The sequence below is a fragment of the Archocentrus centrarchus genome, chromosome 5 (genome assembly GCF_007364275.1).
Source record: "Archocentrus centrarchus isolate MPI-CPG fArcCen1 chromosome 5, fArcCen1, whole genome shotgun sequence".
In the NCBI taxonomy this organism is placed as follows: domain Eukaryota; kingdom Metazoa; phylum Chordata; class Actinopteri; order Cichliformes; family Cichlidae; genus Archocentrus; species Archocentrus centrarchus.
The window spans coordinates 35,041,750-35,060,295 of record NC_044350.1 but is presented as its reverse complement, the minus strand read 5'-3'; the positions used below and the strand labels follow the sequence as shown (position 1 = coordinate 35,060,295).

At 44.4% G+C, this 18,546-nt stretch overlaps 1 protein-coding gene across 1 annotated transcript; it reads right to left on the bottom strand.

Annotated features, from left to right (window-relative positions):
- Positions 1–88: 88 nt before the first annotated feature.
- On the bottom strand, positions 89–18,405 carry dennd6a (DENN/MADD domain containing 6A). Its single transcript, XM_030729294.1, has 19 exons — positions 18,175–18,405; positions 16,320–16,358; positions 16,199–16,241; positions 11,991–12,103; positions 11,721–11,801; positions 11,045–11,150; positions 8,721–8,800; positions 8,277–8,336; positions 8,137–8,192; positions 6,767–6,889; positions 6,473–6,568; positions 6,025–6,119; positions 5,813–5,878; positions 5,559–5,623; positions 5,301–5,390; positions 4,933–5,096; positions 4,595–4,697; positions 3,786–3,860; positions 89–3,142 (listed from the first exon to the last, which is right to left on the bottom strand). Exons 1-19 carry the CDS (start codon positions 18,403–18,405, stop codon positions 3,011–3,013), a joined length of 1,818 nt encoding a protein of 605 aa, XP_030585154.1. The 3' UTR covers positions 89–3,010.
- Between the last annotated feature and the right edge of the window lie 141 nt (positions 18,406–18,546).

Sequence of the window (18,546 nt, the reverse complement as noted above, 5' to 3'; positions counted from 1 at the left end):
GTTTCCCCTCAGAGACATTAAAGCTCCACCAGAACAACCTCAGAGTCAGAGCATCGCATGAGCTCCAGGAAACAGGCGAGAAATCCAGTGAATCTGAAGAAGTTTAATGACATAAAACAGGAACAAACATCATCAGTGACCCCAACGATCGCGACCTCATCCTCACAGCAGCCTCTGAAGCTTTCAATCAAAACTAATTCTGCTTCATAACAACACTGTTTCAGGAGCAAAAACTGTGAACGATGCACAGCAGGCTCAACAATCATCTGCTTACATTAAAAACAGGTAAACTTCATAATTAGGCCGGCATGTGAAAAAGGTCAGGAGGGCAGTTTCACCACTTTCTGACACGTCTCAGCAGGACTTTAACCAAAGCTTCAGCTGTAGTGGTTATGGCTTCATTAAAAACACAAAAACGTCAGTGGAGCAAAAGTGAAAACGGCTGTTAGACATTTTGAACTTGTCCAATTTTTCTCCAAACGCGTCGTATAAGATAGGAGGAAAAATGCCTCTGTGGGGGACTCGTCTTTAAATTGATGCCACAGCTACAACAAATTTAACTTATAACACAAGTGAACTAAAAACTAGTTAAAGAAAATGTAGTTATTCTTATTAGTATTTTTTCCAAACTCATAAATGATTAATATGATATATTTCATATCCAAACTCCTGTGTTTATAATCGGGGTTTTCAGCCGCGTCCGCAGGAGAAAAAGCTTCAAATTCAAAGTGTCCCGGCGCCTCCACAGCAGAGAGAATAATCTAATTACAGCAATTTAACATCGCATGATGAGATTCTTGTTAATATTTAGTAAAGACGTCTGTTTGAATATCAAAATAATCATCATACATCCTCATATGTGGGCAAATGTTTTAGTTTACAGCTTCATGTACAAAAACTCCTCAGTCTGCACAGCGGAGTTAGAGAATAGCCCTCCATTAAAAATCCAAAGTTGTAAAATATCACTGTTTATATACATATAAAATTTGCATGGTTGCCCAACAACCAGACGTCACAGGTTTATCCAACCAGTGCTTTTTTGTTTACAGTTCCCAGCATGATAAAAAAGCATTTATGAAACAGCTGTTACACAACGGCAGGAAAACAGAAGTTCATCCAAAGTTTGACGCTGTGAAATAAACTAACTGCTGATGTTTATAAACACTGAAAATCCAAACTGCTGTGATAAATGAGACGAGCTGTTAAACTGTTATTGCTTTTATATGCTTTCAGAAAAACGTCCTAAACTCAAATTAATCAGCTACAAGTTCATTATTTTATTAGAGATGCGGTTATAAAAGTCCACACTGAGCCGGCTTTCCTGATTGTTTAAAGGATTTATTCCTGCAGCTCGCCCGAGGCGCCGAAGCCTCAAACAGAAAAGCACCTCTTCATGTGTTTCAGTTATTTTCTTACCAAATAGTAACTACATTTTTCTCTGCTGTTACAGAGGACCTCCTTCATGATCCAAAACTTTGCTGTCAGGTCAAGTTTGTTTTTTTTTTTAAATTATAAACATGCAGAAAAGGTCAAAACAACTGAAGGCATTAATGCAGTTTCACAGGAAGGATCTGAAACTGAATTAAACAATAATGGAGTCAAACAGCTGTTGTGACTGTTTAAAAGTTCGTGCGAGTGTGTGTGTGTGTGTGGCTCCTATTGTAGTGGTTTACACACTCGCCTGACGGGTCAAAGATCCCTGATTTGATCCCAGGACGATGCAGCAGGAACGTGTGGAGCACTGAAAGCAGCTTCTTTCCTTCTCTCTGTAGTACGGACGAGATTTTAGGATTCAAATGTTTGGTTTTTTTGGGTGTCACTGCTGCCGAGTGAAAACCTTTCCACAGAGAAAGGAGCTTCAGTTTTTCACAATAAAAGCCCATCCATCATTACAAAAACAGGTTTTTTTGGAGGGAAAGCAGTAAGACCTCTTTGGTGCTGATGGTTGTTGTTGTCTGACTAACTTTAAAAGTACAGTCAGCAGGACTCAAACCTCACAGGGCTCAATTAAAGAAACTAAAATAAAATCCAAGCATTAAAAAAATGATTTCCTTCTGAAATGTAAGTCAGTAACACACAGAAGTAACCTGACCATAATTATTACACGCTAATCAAAAGCAAAGAATCTAAATGTCTCATTATTAATCATCATAAGATCAGAACTATAATCATCTTGAGATCTAAATTTGGGCTCTGGCTCATATTTGGATGTACGAGCTGAAAGAATAAAAGTTGATAATTTTGCTTACTGCGAGTGTTTTTCAAATATCTAACGGTTTTCTGTTCTCCTCTTTTTCTCGGGGGATTTGGGCTCCCAAACATATCAGAGCATCACTCAGGGTTTCACAGCAGCCACACACAAATTAAAATCCCACGTAAAATATTCCAAAATCTACACAACAACTCGGAATATTTCCTCATACTTTTGATAGGTCAGACCATGTGACATGGATAAAAGCAGACGATTGGCTCCTGCAGAGTTATTACTGGGTCGCTGGTGCTTAATGTTAATGCTCTGTGTTGGTTTTAGTAACATGCCATTATAAAGCACTGCCTGGCTCAGCTCGTTTGCATAAAGGTGTGCGTGTGTTTGTACGTGTATGTGTGTGTGTGCGTGTAGGCCACACTGGTCCAGTTACTGCTGAAGTGCACTTCTTTAGAAAAGTCAAACGGAGCAAAGGTCATCTTCTCGTTGTTGTGCACACGGCTCAGGCTGGAACACGCTGTGAGCGTCGAGCCCTCGCGGCTGGTTTAACAAACAAAACAAAGGAGCAGTTTTTAAACACTTCCTGCTGCGCCCGGCCCCTCATCACTGAGATGCCGTTCAGTCCGACTCATTCTGGAGAACGTCACAAAGCTGGAAGTGAATTAAAAACATGCTGTGTGCTTCCATGTTAGCCCCGAGCAGACTTCAAACTGGGACCCAGTCTGAGTAAAAGAGGGTCCCCCCCCCCCCCCCCCAACTTTAAGCCCAGTTCAAGCTTGTTTTAAAAGGTGCAGGGTTAAAAGGTCAGAGCGTGGAGGGCTTGTGAAGGATGCCCTGCAGGTCCTCCGGTAAGGTCAGGATGACGGCCTCGATATGGTCTCTCAGCTTGGCCAGGGTCCCTGAACGCACCGGCAGCTGCTCCCTCTCCGCCTGATTCTGCAGAAAAGAGCACTGTGAGCCAGAAGGCTTCATCCACCCAGCTGCAGCAGCTTAGTGAGTTCAACCACAGCTGTATGCTGCGTTAGCACAGTAGAAGCAGCAGCTGGACAAAGGTTCTGAGAACAGGCATACTAAAAAAAATAAAAAAACAGTGATTTAAATTTGGAGGATAATTTTCAGGCAGCTGCCAGTGCTGCTATTTTTAAGATTGATCCTCCTCTGACCGTTTGTGCTGTGTGCTTTCACCACAAACTTTACAGAGTGCAAAGATCAGCTTCAAACTGGCCTGAATTTCCTCCAAGAGTCCAAAATTCCCAAACTCGAAGGAAGCTGAGCTCCTGCAGCTTAACACCAGCTCCATGTAAGGCTTTTCTCTGACACTCAATGAAGTTCAAGAGGAGAAAACATCCTCCATGTCATCTGGAATCATTTCTTCTGCTCACATTGTCCACATGACACCTAATTTATTATTTTCTCCTAGTAAGCTCTATGAGCATATACCTCGCCTCTAAGCCCTCGGTACATGCCCATCAGAGAGGCGCAAACACGAGGGCACCAAACAGGGTTAAAAACCACATCAGCTGCAGCAGCAGTAAAAGCACTGCAGCTGCTACAGAGCATTAACAGACTCTTTACTGACCAGCTTGTCTTTGAGCTTCAGGACCAGGTCGACCGTCTCCACCTCCGTGTGCTTCTGGATCCTCTTCTGCAGATCCTGCAGATAAAGGTGGGGTGGGGGGGTCATCTCAGTGTGTTACACCTGATCATCTGCATCAACATGTGCTGATGTTTTTAATCATTTATGAGCAGAACACGTCCAACATACCTGCAGTCACCTGAAAACTATTATTATAGTTATTTCACAAAAACGTCTTTGACGTTATTTAAACTATCAGAAAGATGCAAACTGGGGGAGGGGCCAAAGCGAGTAATAATTAAAAGCAAAAACATTGTTGTTTTTCCTTACAACACAAAAACATGAATTAATATGTTATCAAGTTCAAATTTACAGCTTGTCATGCTGCCAGGAGAGAACAACAAGGTCTGAGAAGAAGTGGGTCCAAGTCCACCTCAGACTCGCCTCGAAACAACGGGAGAATCCTAAAAACCGCTCGTTTCAAAGGACGAGGTCAGTATCTGTACAGGTAGCTCAGGCTTCAGGCCACCCTAAACACTACCTTTACCCTTAACATGGTCGTCTCCGGCCTACAGTCTCTTAAGGCCCGCCCACCTGCTCTTCAAACCTTCTGTTTTCGAGGGGAAGCGAATCAGAAGTTAACTCATCTTCAAAGGGGAAGAACTAAAATCTCATCACGACCCAGAATACGATCAATAAGGATTATTTTGAACTGTGAATCTTACTGTAGTACTGAAAGTTTTTTTGAGCACTGCATTCACTCGGACTCGGCCCAATCTTTACACCCGCAGCACCTTCCTCCTCCTCCTCACCTCCTCACACAGCGCCTCCAGGTGCAGGGCTTCCAGTTTCTGCGTCATCTCTTTCCTCCTGTTGCGGAACCAGCCGTCAAAGTTGGGAGACTTGAGGAAATGTCTTCAAACAGAAAGAAATACAGGAGTTCACAGGACACTCGGGACGGCCTTCACTTCTACAACACTGACTCAAATCATCCTTTCAGCCTCTGTCACAATCAGATTATTCATACTCAGCCCACCAGGAAAAATGAACTTTGAAGGCTTCTGAGCCTAAAATGCAGCCAGGTTTCTGATCAATTAACGTGTACAGTTAGACTTTATAATAAAGGCCTATGCCGAGCATGAGCGCGCACCTGTAGAGTCCGATCCAGTCTCCTTTCAGTCTGGATGTGAGCTGAGGTCCAGCTTTCTCCAGCGTCTTCATGAAGTCCTGCTGCAGGAACGGTCGCAGCTGAGGAGGGCTCTTCCAGGGACTGATGGACTTCTGGAGAGGCATGAGGCTGGCCACGTACCGCTCCTGTCCCACACATGCAAATCATTTCAGGTGAAGCCTAAAATGTTTGTGCCATTTATGGAATTAAAACAACACGTCTGCAGCTTCACAGAACGATGCATCAGAGTTAAAGCCTCCTCTGCGACATCTTTAAGAACGCAGCATCCTCGGTTCTGATTGGAGCACACTGCACAAACAAAGCCCAGAAACAATCTGATTGGCTGTTACCAGTGGAATGATGAAGCTCTGTGTCAGCTCTAAGAAGTAGCGCCGAAGAATTGCGTTTTGGGCTGCCGAGGGTCTCTTCTGCTGAACACCCTGAAAAACAAGATCAACATTTAAAAAGCTGAAACGTCACACAAGCTGAACTATCAACAAACAAACAAACAAATTTTAAAGTTATTGTACATTAAAAAATCAGCTGATTCTGAGCTTTGTTTAATGTGTAATGAGCCTTCAGTCCTCCAACACGAGGCTGAATCTCACCTTCTGAAGCTGTTTGATGATTTCTTCATCTTTGTTTAGATACGACTTATACGCAGTGTACACACCTGCAACACACACACACACGCACACGCACACGCACACAGAGAAAGATCAGAAAATAAAAACGTGCAGGTGAGCCAGAATAACTGAGCCCCCCCCCCCCCCCCCCCCCGCCCCCGGGGCAGTCTGAGATGTGGCCGAGCTTCAGGACGGATTTCATGTAAAACAGAATAAAAAGAACGTGAAATATTCACCGGGTTTAGAGTCCAGAGTTTTGAGGTTTTTCAGTTTTTTGACTTTCATCTGCTTGGCCATCTCTCCTGTGAGGATCAGGGGGTGAGACAGAGCGATCAGACATGTTGATAACTGGAAATCACGCTCCCAAATAAAGCCACAAAAACACAAAAGTATCCTGACCATCCAGGTCAGAACCCATAAGTCAGTTCTCCGACGCTGTAACATCTACCTGCTTGCTTCATGTCTCCGATACGGATGATGTGCGGCCAGTGCTGCAGAGTCTTTGCAAAAAAAGGGTTGGTCACTCCAAGAACGACCGACGGCCTGCAAGGAGACACACCATGATGTTTCATTAACTACTGAACATTTAGCACCCAGCAGTTTTCTCCTACATTGGCGTCTGGAACGTCAAACCCGTCTTCTCACATATGAAGCCCTGAATGACGGAGCCCCATCATCGCTGTGCTGACGGGCAGCAGCTCCCTCTGCTGTTTCTTTCATTTTAATCACATGAGAAAACTGATTTTTCTTCTTGCTCATTGTGATTTATTCAAAGGTGAAACAGCTGCTTTTTGTTTTGCAAGTCTTAAAGTGAAGTTTACTCATGGCAGCAGAAGCTCTACCGGCTGATGGTTCTGCTGCCCGCATATTTAACCCGACTGCTTATGTTTACTCACGGAGCCTGCGTCCTGGTGGTGTACTCCTTAAACTCACTGTCGTGGATGGTGAAGTACGGCCGGAAATCACTGCAGTAACGCAGAGGAGAGATGCAGCTGCAGAGAGAAAAACACACACTTCAAGTATGAACTCGGAGTAACGTTAAGACTTCCTGAGCACTTTAGCCAACAGCCCACAAAACCTACAAAACCTTTAAGATGCTAGATTTGTAACAGGGAGACATTTGTGGAGGTGCAGCGCTCAGACTTAAATACAGAGCCACTGTAACAGCCTCCACCCTCAGGCTGACTCACCTGACCAAAGCCAGCACCGTGTCCGATGACTCTGCTGGTGATGGCGCCATGACAACGAGCGCCTCCCCCAGCAACACCAACTCCCAAAGCATCTGGATGTGGAAGAAGACTGGGTAGAAACACCTGGATTGGGGAGGGAGGGATAATGAGTGTGTAATCCAGCCCATTCTCAACACTGGCACAACACAAACGCACACCTGTGCCTCAGTTTACGTCGGTTACACTCTCAGCTTGGACCGTGCTGAGCTGCCAGGTTTGAGGGTTTTTGGTGGGGTGGTAAGCTATATTACTTTTAACCTCGGTAGTGACGGGACATTTCTCATCAGGTCACATCCTGCATAAATGATTAAGACAGTAATTTTTTTTTTTTGACTATTCAACTCCAAAACGTGTCTTCTTCCATCTTTCCAGCCACCAGCAGAAAGAGGATGTAACACAGTGTAACCCATATAATCATTTCTGGCTCCCATCAGTATTTAACCCCTGAGGTAAGCCAGAGCTTTGGTCACGAGCACGACGCTGTTGTGACACCATCCTGCTGCAGGAGGTGATCAGTGTTCCCTCTTTGACCTGCAGATTTACAGCAGGTCTAACCCTGCTGTCAATCTGTGACCTAACCCTAACCCTCACACTCAAAACAGTAACTCTGAGCTTTAATCATGAGCACGACACTTTATTCTGTCCACCCCACAATAAACCCTCCCTCACCTCATTCAACTGCAGTACCGCCACTCAGCAGCAGGTGGGGACATAACACGACACAAGCATGAAGGAACACTGGTGGTGGTGGGGGGTTCTGTATTAAATGCTGGAGGTACATCCCAAGCCCCTCTGAAAGCCTACAACCTAACCTGCTCCGTAACCTGACGTGCGCCTCCCTGGAAACGTAACGACGTCGCGGTGATGCCGCCTGTGACTCTTGGCCTGTTCAGTACCGTGCGGGCCTCCTTTGCATCTCCTGATACTTTTACAATGCAGGCTTTAAATGAATCAGTGAGAATAACAATTACTGCATCAATATAAGGACTCACATATGTCACAATGGATGGAGATTCCCAAAACGATCAGGATGGATGTGCAGGAATTTACAAAGAAGTGGAAAAACTTGAGGAACAAATATGTTTGCCCATGAAAAAAATTAAACAATAATGAATAAGAGTGGGAACCCAGGAGGGAAAAACTCCTCAGGACTCAGGATTTTATTGGTTTCTATTGTGGCTGGAACTGCATAAAACACTGGGACATGACCACAAAGGAATTAACACCATGCACAAGCATCGGTGCTGACAACCGCGCTGGCCAAGTACGTAGGCTACATCGTAGGCTGTGCAAAGATTCGGTCTAAATCAGCCTCCACCTCCAGGACTCACCTGAAGAGGTCGACTTCGTGGATCGTCGGGAGCACGATGGACACCAGGCTGTCGCTCTGAAACACACAAACACTTCAGCTTTAACGTTCTCATCACGCTCAGTGTGCGTTCATACAAAAACACAGATTCTGTGTGATCACCTGGGCGGAGTGGACCAGCTGCGAGGTTCCTGGTTTGTCGTAAGAGGTTGGGATGCGAACCTGCAGCACACGTTCATCAGAAAACACACAATGTTTATATATAATATCTTTTTTAACGTTAATGGTGTTTGGACGTTAAAACCTGTGTGGTTGGTGCTGAACCTAAAACACGCCGTCAGTCAGAGAACTGCCGCCACCCGATCGCATTTTTATAAATCAATAAAACATAGTGACGTGCTCAGGTAAGAAGGGAACCACCCGAAAACCCTGAAGTTACCTCACTAAGCCCCCTAAACCTCACAGGCTCACAGAAGAACTCTTGCTCTTCCCGATTAAACTAAGATCTGCATATTGTGGGACTTATTAGTTACACCTGTTCTTTACCTGCCACGACAAGTCAAAACTTAACGTCTGCTGGAGTCAACTTAATGAGTGTGTGTGTACCTTGAGGACCACACCCATGATAGGCAGCGTCAGGATTCGTCCAGGATGAGGCGTTGGCCAGCGATCGATGTCATTACAAGCTATCAAACACAAACAACAATTTTAAATGAAAAACAACTGTACACACATCAGCGATCACCAAACAATCATCAGCACCAGTTTATCAGGTGGGCCTCATCAATAGTAATGCAGCTGTTACAGATCCTGTTGTTATAGCGATTTAATGTTAATCTTGAGCAAATGAGATTCAGTTTGTGTTCAGAGATGTTTCAAAGGTGCTGCTCTGCAAACAGAAACAGTCAGCTGCCTCTCCAGTTACTCTTTCTCTGTGGCGGGACGCCACCTCCACCATCGTGGAGAGCCGTTAGGGACTGCAGTCCTGGGCCAACCTCAGTGAGCTCACATGGATGTGAATCCACCACAGACAGTTTAAACCAGGGTTCTCAAATCTAGGCCTCGAGGGTCGGTGTCCTGAAGGTTTTAGATGCGTCTCCACTTCAACACACCTGACTCAAATATAGAAGTCGTTAGCAGGACTGTGGAGAACTTGACTGCATACTGAGGAGGTAATTCAGGCATTTGATTCAGGTGTGTTGGATCAGGGACACATCTAAAAGCTGCAGGACACCGGCCCTCGAGGCCTGGAGTTTGAAACCCCTGGTTTAAAGCATGGACGTAGCTTCTGGGTCAGAAACTGAAATTACTGAAAGTTCCCCATTGTGGGACAAATAAAGGGATTTCTATTTCGAAAAATGAACCCGGTGCATTAAACCCGCATTCTACCTGAAGGCCACCAGATGGCGATAGCTGTCACTAAGTCCTATGGAAACACTTCCTGCTGGGTTTATGGACTCACTCACTGCAGCTTAAACTGTCTGATAAATTAAATCTACTTTGTAAATCTGGGTCATGTGTCTCAAAATTTAAAATGATCCAATGAGCAAGCCACTGCACAGCCCTCCTCATCACATGATTCCTTTTTAACCAAAACAGTAACAGTGAAAAAGCTCACCGAGGCTTCAAAACGAAACTTCAGAAACCAACGGATGACGTCACAGTAGCTACATCCACCTTTTACACCGTCCATGTTCTCCACCTGCTGCAGGGTCTGGTTAAAGCGACCCTCCACCTCCCAACGGCTGCTGTCCAAGACAGGAAGCTGGAGCCTGATGAGGATGTGAGACTTTGGAAAGCTACAGCAGTGACCGGCCGGCTCTCTGACAGTGGAACGTGAGACGAGAAGAGCAACGGCTCAACCAAATTTACAAAACAAGAGCGAGGGGATCACTCCTAGTAAATTACCTGAGGTTGGCATTGTTGCCTTGGACCAATGAGAACAGTAGGACCAAGAAAAGGCTGAAGTGCACAGCCATTTATAACAGTCTGCACACAGGCAAGTAAAGCCTGCGAGTAGGAAACACTGGTTTAGACTCTACTTTATAATCAACTGTAGTCCCAAAGCAGCTTCCAATGAGACGCAGATAACACGACGTGACGGCCCACCCTTTGTTCTCGTAGCCTGATCCAACCTTACATACACATTCAGAGACACACACTGTGTAGTACTGATATCCTATACTCTCCTCACACCTCACTGCACCACTGCTTGGTCATTTGACTGGATAATTAGACCCTCCTGTGGGTGGAGTCTCCCTGTTTGTTACAAGCCTGAGTGAAGCTGGTGAAAAGCGTCCATCACAGCGATCAGCTTTCCAAAGGACCGCTTCCAGAGAGTGAGTGTAAAGCAATAGGCAAAAACTCCTGTTTTAAAATCTACGACACAATAAAAAAAGAAAGCTGTGTGCAGATGGACGCAAACAGGTGTAGTTCAGCGTGACCGCATCTAAACGTGGCTTCATGGGAGTGCACGGCTGCTGCTTTCCTCGCCTTCTATTTTTCCCTTTGTTATCCCGTTTCTTTGAGCTGGGATACGGTGATGGTTCGGTTTGGCTGTCGACATCTTAAACTGCACCTTTGTCCCAAATATGTGACTAAAACTCAGCTTTTCCAGGTCTTTGACCACATCAGTGAAATGTAATTTCTCCAAAGAGGAAACTCTTTCCTGAGAACAGACGGCACAAAAAGCTGTAATTAAATGTGCAACAATTTGGTTTCTCTAAACTTTATAAGAGGCTGCAGACTGTGATGTGATGAAGCTGCTGCTGACCATCAAAGCTGAAAAATACTGAAATCATATGTCAGAGGATCTAAAGGCACAGTGAAAGTGTGAATTAAGGACTGCGCAGGTAAAACCTGTGGACCACCTGAAGCTGAGAACATGATTACATAATTGATTAGCCAGACAGACACATCATGAGACTGACCAGCCTCCAGGCAGGGCTCCTGTTTCTCAAAGTATTCGGGAGCCATGATCTTCAGCAGCGAGTGGAAGAAGGTCACATAGGGCAGCTTACTGATCAAGACGAGAGACTGGAAGAGACGGGGACAGGAAGCAGGAGAGAAAGGGAATTATATTTTCAGACATTTCCTGCTCATTGGTGTCTAATGTTTTTAGTGTTCTGATTTTGATTTGGTCTGGAAGATCCCAGAATACAGCGAGCAGCCCGCTGACGGTCAGTGCAGAGAGGGTCGGCTCTCTACAGATCTCTACAAAACTACAGAACAGTGAAACATGCAGCATCCTGATAATCACAGCAGCTTCAGCTGTGTGGCTGCAGGCATGTCTACTCATGGTATTAAAGATGTATGTAAGTGTGCTTTTTCTTGGATTACTGCATCCATAATGTGAATTAATTTGGCATTCGTGCAGTGACCTGGTGGGAGGAGTCAGAGAAGCGGATCAGGGGAGAAACCTTTCAAACAGCAGTTTTTATATCCAAGTGAGAGTAAAGTTAAACTCGTCATCAGTCTGATGTGGTAACAAAAACCTGATGATCCTGACAGGAAGTGTAATCTGTACAAATATGTCAAACTCCACGTGTTTGTTGTGCGGCTTTAACGTGGTGGAAGGTGTGTTGGCTCCTGCAGCGCGACACTGACCTTCTGGAAGTATCCTCTCTTCAGAGATTTGTCTCGCACCTGACGGAAGTACACATAACCGTAGTAATGGCCCTGCTCCCTCTGTAAAACACAAACACACACACACACACACACACACACACACACACACACACCCACACACACACACACACGATCAGTGAATTACCGCCTCACAGATAATGCTGATTATTACTATCAGCACACAAAACTCTGCCCTGTGCTGGTTGTGGGTCTGCAGTGCTCGGTGTGCGTTCATGTGTGAGTCCCGACCTTCAGACAGGGCGGTGCGTCTCGGTCCGCGGTGTCCAGGAAGCGGCCGAGCGACGTCTTCCTGTTGGAACCCTGACGGAACCGGAAGCAGAACTGCGTGTCACCAAGGCAACCTGGGGAGAGGGCAGAGGGATGATGGGGCTGACATCACGGAGAGCCGTCACAGTCAGTAAGTCCTGCACAAAAACCTTTTATCAGCTGTAACAGCAAAGATGGCTGTTGTCCAAACAGCAGCAGAAACAGGAAACCGATCATGATGTTGAGCTGACACACGTCCACCGCTGAGGTTCACGGCGGGTTCAGTGGCAGACATGCTGCATGTTCTGCTTACAAGGTTTCACCTGAATATAAAACTACTGGAAACCAAAGTGGGCTTTAATTTTTATAGTTTTTACCTTTCCTGTTCGTGATTATGTGGACCGTCAACCCTGACGGTCCATTTAGAGCCAAGAAGAAGTTATGACAGTAAAGAAGCAGGTAAGTGTACTTTTTTCTACTTTTTCCCGGCACATATAAAACTGAATTAGCTTTCCATTAGCGCCAAGAAAACTGGTGCGGTGTCAGCAGTGCGTGTCAATGCGAGCAGCCGAGCCTGAAGACAAATTAGCAGTTCATCTACATATCAACCCTCACCTGTGGTCATGAGAGCTGGGTAATGAGTCAAAGAGTAAATACAAGTGGCTGAAATAAGATGGATCAGAGGAGGAGCCCAAATATGGGAGCTCAGAGTGGAGCTGCTGCTCCTCTGTAGCAAAAGGAGCCAGCTCAGTTGGTCCAGGAAGGTCAGGATGCCTCCTGGGCACCTCGCTTTGGCAGTTTTTCCAAGCATGCCTAACTGGGAGGAGATCCTTGGGTACACCCAGCACCTGCTGCACAGATTAGACACATCATCTGGCCTGAAAATGCCCCAGGACCCCCCAGGAGGAACTGGAAAGTGTTGCTGAGAAGGACGATTGTCCTGCTTAGTTCGCTGCCACTGCAACCCAACTTCAGAAGCAGTAAACTTGTTAAAGTGTGCATGTGTGTAATAGTAGCAGGGGGAAAACTGCCAAACCTCTTAAGCAGTTTTTTTACCCAGAGCTTCTTTAGATGCCACTGACGTATCCCAGTGACTGTTTAAGTTATGGCTCTTTGTCCTCCAGTCAGGCAGAGGAGCTTTAAAACAGCCGCTCAGACTTGATCCACGATGGTCGTTTCTAGCAGGACTTTAGCCTTTCAATCCCAACCTCCAACACGGTGTAGATGGTGGATGCACATTCCACTATTTTCCAGTATTTTACTAGCTCAGACTAACATCTGGAACCAAAATATGTATAATCTGAAGCAAATAACTTCACAAATACACGACAGCAAGCAGTGCCTATGTCCATAACAGGGTCATGTTTGCACCGTGGGAGGAAGCGCTGATGCACCATCCTCTTTATGATTCTCATCAACCTGAACCTTTTCATAGACGTCTGTATCAAGCCGCTTGGGTTTGAAAATGAAAAACAAAATGCAGCTTAACTCCTTCTGAAGAAGGATACCTGCTGCGTGCTCAGCTAAGATTTTAAGGCTGTATCTGCAGCAAACAAACTCACTGCAGAATCCACCATAACCCATTTCTGTACAGTATATCTGCAGCGTGCACACGTGTGCATAAATGAAGGTCTTCTTATAAGCAAAACATAAACTCTGCTCCTGACTCCATCAAACCGTGACTCCAAGCATCACAGCAAAAACGTGGTTTCACCAGAAGAATTTCAAAAATGTATGCTACAGAAAAATGAGAGTTAAGTGACGTCAGTGAGCAGCAGCCGACTCTTCTGGTCTGCTTCCTCTGGATTTTTAGACAAACAGGAAGAGGAAAACGGAAGAAAAGAGGAAATAGGAAGCCCCCCATGAGTCATCAGCCAGCAGCTAACCTCAGCGTGACCTCCGCACATCCTCAGGCAGACACGCCAGACCACCGTGAAAAGAGAAAATCAGCTCTAAGACTTTTCGAACCCTAAAGGCACTGCACTACATGAGACACACACATTAACACACACTTCCAGGACAGGACAGCCGAGACTCCATGACATCACGCAGACCACACAGCATGAAAACAGCCGCTGCAGCTGAGCCAGGCTCAGCGGCCTCCAAAGTCACTTTATTTTTGAGGTGAGTTTGTCCTCACAGAAAGAAAAGACTTTATAGCCTTTGCTTTATTTTCCATAAATCAAATCAGTCGTTTTTATTTGAACAACAGGCTGAACGATACCATGTACGCTTTACAAGACAGGTAACCTCAGACAATCCCCAAAAAACTAAAACAGAATTAAAATGGAACCACAGGTTTTACTAATCCAATTAATTAAAGCTCTGTACCCAAGTAAAGCAGAGCCGTCAGTGCTCATCAACTTTTCCATATGGAAATGACTGCTGGGAAAAAAAGGCTCCATTTGTTGATACAGCGGCCGAGTCAGCAGCGCCTCAGCTCCATTTTTATATTTTATGGCTCAGAATCTGTAAATTAACTGTAAGCTCATAAATGTAACAAATTAATTGTAAATAACATTTTTTTATTTCTAATCACAGGTATATACAGTAGCTATGATGAGATTACTTGATTTCCTTAATTATGCAGTTTCAATGAACATGTATTCACTTTAGATCATATACTAAAGTGAATATAGCTGAACGCCCTAGAGGAGGTGTGGGCATCTCTACTGCTGCTGGTTCGACCTGGACTCAGATCAGTGGCAGGAAACGGATGGACGCAGTCACACAAATCTAGGGCAGCCTGACGGCTGATCTAATCACTGCCTGTGCGTCCGTGCACACCGACTCCATTTATAAAGCTCTGATGGGTTTGAGAAACATGAAGAATCAGCACTTTGTAAAGACAGAACACAACAAATCACGTGTCACTATTTATTTCTGAATTCTCAAAGTGGATTAAAGGTAAACGATGCCAGCTCTGCTCAGAGACTTGGTGAGGCTAAATTATAGTCGACACAGAGAGAGCTGCAGTGTGTCCCTCCCTTTCTCTCTGACAAACACCTACAGTGAAGCGTACATATATATTTAGCAGCCCTGTAAGCAGGCTGTCCTAATCCTGCCTTCATACTGAGGATAGCAGGTTCCTCAGCTTCACCCCCCTCTGACTCACAGTCAACTGAAACACACCTGCAGGCAAACGCACACAAAGCCATGGTGGTGTTTGTACATGGGTGTGTGTGGTGAGAATGCAAACTAATATACCCTAATCTAGCTTAAGTCTCATATTTTAGTGACGAAAGTCAAAATTTAAGATTATCTGTGGGAAAAACGTGAATGATTTTTCAAAATAATCACTGGTTGTAACTGCAGGGTTAAATAATTATTACACCATCTACAGGAGACCAAAGTCGCAGCTTCAGGAGAGCCGTTCAGAATCACAGCAGCTATTCTGACATACAAACAGCAGCTTGGGAAAAACTACTGAAGAAAACATACAGTTTAAAATCAAACAGTCAGGATGAGACTGAAGACGTTCAGCTTTAATAGTTAGTTTTAGTAGTTTAATTGTTCCAACTGTGGGAATAACGGACATTTTTATCAGCTCGGCTGCTTCTAAGAGAAAGTTGAGGTATTTTCACAGTGTCTGTTCACAAAAACTAACGTTGGCCGTAACGCGAGAACGATGTGACTGCAAATTCACACCACAGGTGCACACTGTTCAAGCTACAGCCATCAAACTCCACACACCTGTTCACTGACTGTACTTCAGCAGCAGCCCCCCCCGGTGAGCGGGCTCTGGTTCATGGCCCACATGTGCAGAGGTGGAAACAGCTTCACCTTCCAGTAACACCTTTCATGAACTGGGTCTTTCTAAGCACGGCCAATCCAGACTTTATTTCTGACTGAATATTTCCCATCATTAAAGGAAAAATATGAAAGAAAAAAAAAAAACAGCATTCATAACATAACATCTGCACCTCTCACCACGACAGCTTCACAGGTGCAGAAAGACTGCTTCATATAATGTTGGCAAACCAAAAGCCCTGCAGTGTGAGAGCTCTGAGGATGTGTGCGTATTTTTCTATGAGCCAGATGCAGGCCACAGATTTTATCTGCCACAATTTTGTTCCCCAGCTTCTGCCTGCAGGACGGTTCTGATGAAGCAATGAGGCAAAGCTGGATCTCAGCTCCAGCCTCATTCTGGTGGAAAGGAGGTAAAAGAAAAGGCTGAAACACAAACTGACCTGAGTTGGAGTCAGGAAACGAAAGGTAGCAGATGCTGGTTTTCTGAAAGAAATGAGAACACTTACTTTATGAATCAGTCCTCAACAAAAACAACCCCTTCCACTAAAACATGTGACTCACCTCTTTCTCTGACAGTTTGGAATGATGAGGATAAATGACCTGCAAGACAAATAAGGCGACCGGTTACCCAAAGCACAAAACTTTAGTCAGTCCCTATAAATAAATAAATACATACAATACGAGCCCCCTTAACTCCCAGGATTTTTATTTTGGATGTTTGTACCAACATTTATGTGTCACCTCATTGTGCTCAAACTACCATTTTTCTGCACTTGATAATGTTAAGTGCAGAACATACAAATATAAATTGCATACAAATTTTCAGTGTGATATGTATGTTGTTAAAATGTGAAAAAATAAAATTTTTATAGAATTTAAAAGGATTAATTTGTGTTATAAACTGATTTTAATGTGACTAACCTGTGGGCACTAAATCATCATCACTGACCAAATCAATTTTTTTATTGTTCCACCAAGTCAAAAATTTTCATCATTCTAAGTGACATACATTAAAAAACTTTCCATTTTCCCCCAAAAAGTCCCCTTTGTTTTTCCTTTAACTCGTAGGGTTAGTGTTGGGGTCATCACAAATAAATAAAGCTGAAAATAATATAAAACAATATAATTCAATAACTAACGATATCAGTCTTTTTGACTGCCATCAGCTTCTCTGCAAATAAGATGACATTTAATAAACAGTGTGTTATTTTGCTAAGAAATGATACAGAAATAAGAGGCAAAGATAAGAGTTCAATGAAACAACAAAAACACAATAAAGACCCACAAACACACAAATGACAGCAGCGTTCACATCAAGCCAATTCTTTTTTTAAGCTTTTGCATAGCTGTTGTTTAATTGTACATTTTAGTAGTTTTAGGAGCAAAATTCTGGGCCAACACTGTTTACATTTGTTTTAAAATGTTTAATACAAAGTGGCCAAAAATCAATCATACCGATATTTTTGTTACTTTATTTTTTACTGTCACATTTGTAACCAGGAAACAACTGTAGTGAAAAAACAAACTAACTTTTGAAGTGTTTGGGGGTTTTCAGCACACGATTAGAAACTAATATCAGCAAATGCTACTGAAAGCAATCTACGCCAAAAATACTGATGTGTACAAATTTAAAAACAACCCAAATGCTGCACAGCTAAAAATAAAATGATAATAAAACCATAAAACACGTTAAATATATCAGCTGAGCATCCCTGAAATCAATAAAACTACAAGAACTGCACCATGAGAATAAAGGTAATAATTTCCTATCAGTTCTCATTTGGTCCTTAATAACTTTATCATTTGTGACTGTAACCACAGCACTGCATCCCATCAGTATATCAAGCTGATACAATGCAGTGATGATTATTTTAAAGGCTCTGTAGTGCTGTTCAGTCAGTGAGAGGCTCATAGAAGTGTCCCTGTTTTGCATTTTAAACTGTTATCTTTTTGCTGAACGTCTGCACCTTTCTAAAACTCTTGTGAGGTAAACAGGTGTTTGTTAGCTTTGGGAGCTCCAGTGCGTTTCCAAACACCTCAGCCTACCATCCAAAGTTTAATATTTGTCCTAAAATGTGTGCGTATGAATGATTTCTGCAATCTGAAGTTAGGACCTGGGTGATGCAGCGGCTGCTGGAACAGACTCACTTCAGCTAAGGATGCTTCGCGTTAGCTTAGCGATGTGGTAAAGTCGCGATCCTGCAGCGCAATATTCCGTTATTTTTATTTTATTATTTTATGTGTGTGGGTGTGTATGTGTGTGTTATCGTGACATCGTTGTTAAATCAAACAGTAACTAAATCAGTGTGGGTTGTTCCCTCTCCTCCAAGAATTAGCCCGAGCCGATAAACTGCTAACTTGGACGTTTGTAGCCTCCGTGAGTTTCACAGGACCCCGCCGGACACTGCTGTCTCACCTCCACCGCCTGCCCGAGCTCCAGGTCGAAGCCCACCACACAGATGCAGTGCAGCCAGGAGGAGAAACGATCCCAGGGCAGTAGGAGAGCCGCCTCCGGCTCCTCGTCGCCTCCGGGCCCGGGTGGCAGCGTTATCTCCTCGGCCGGAGAGATACTGCTAGCGTCCTGGTCGTCTAGATCCTCCGGCTCTTCGACGGGCTCGCCCAGCTCCTCCGGGCCTTGCAGAGCCATGGCTACGGCCCGACACCGGACACAAAGATGCCCTGGAGACTGTTAACGGGTTCCTAAATAAGTTCCGTGACGTTTCAGGCCAGCTTGTCCGCAGGTTAAAAACAGCAGGAGCCAGGTAGCGGTGCCGAAAGCAGCCGCTTA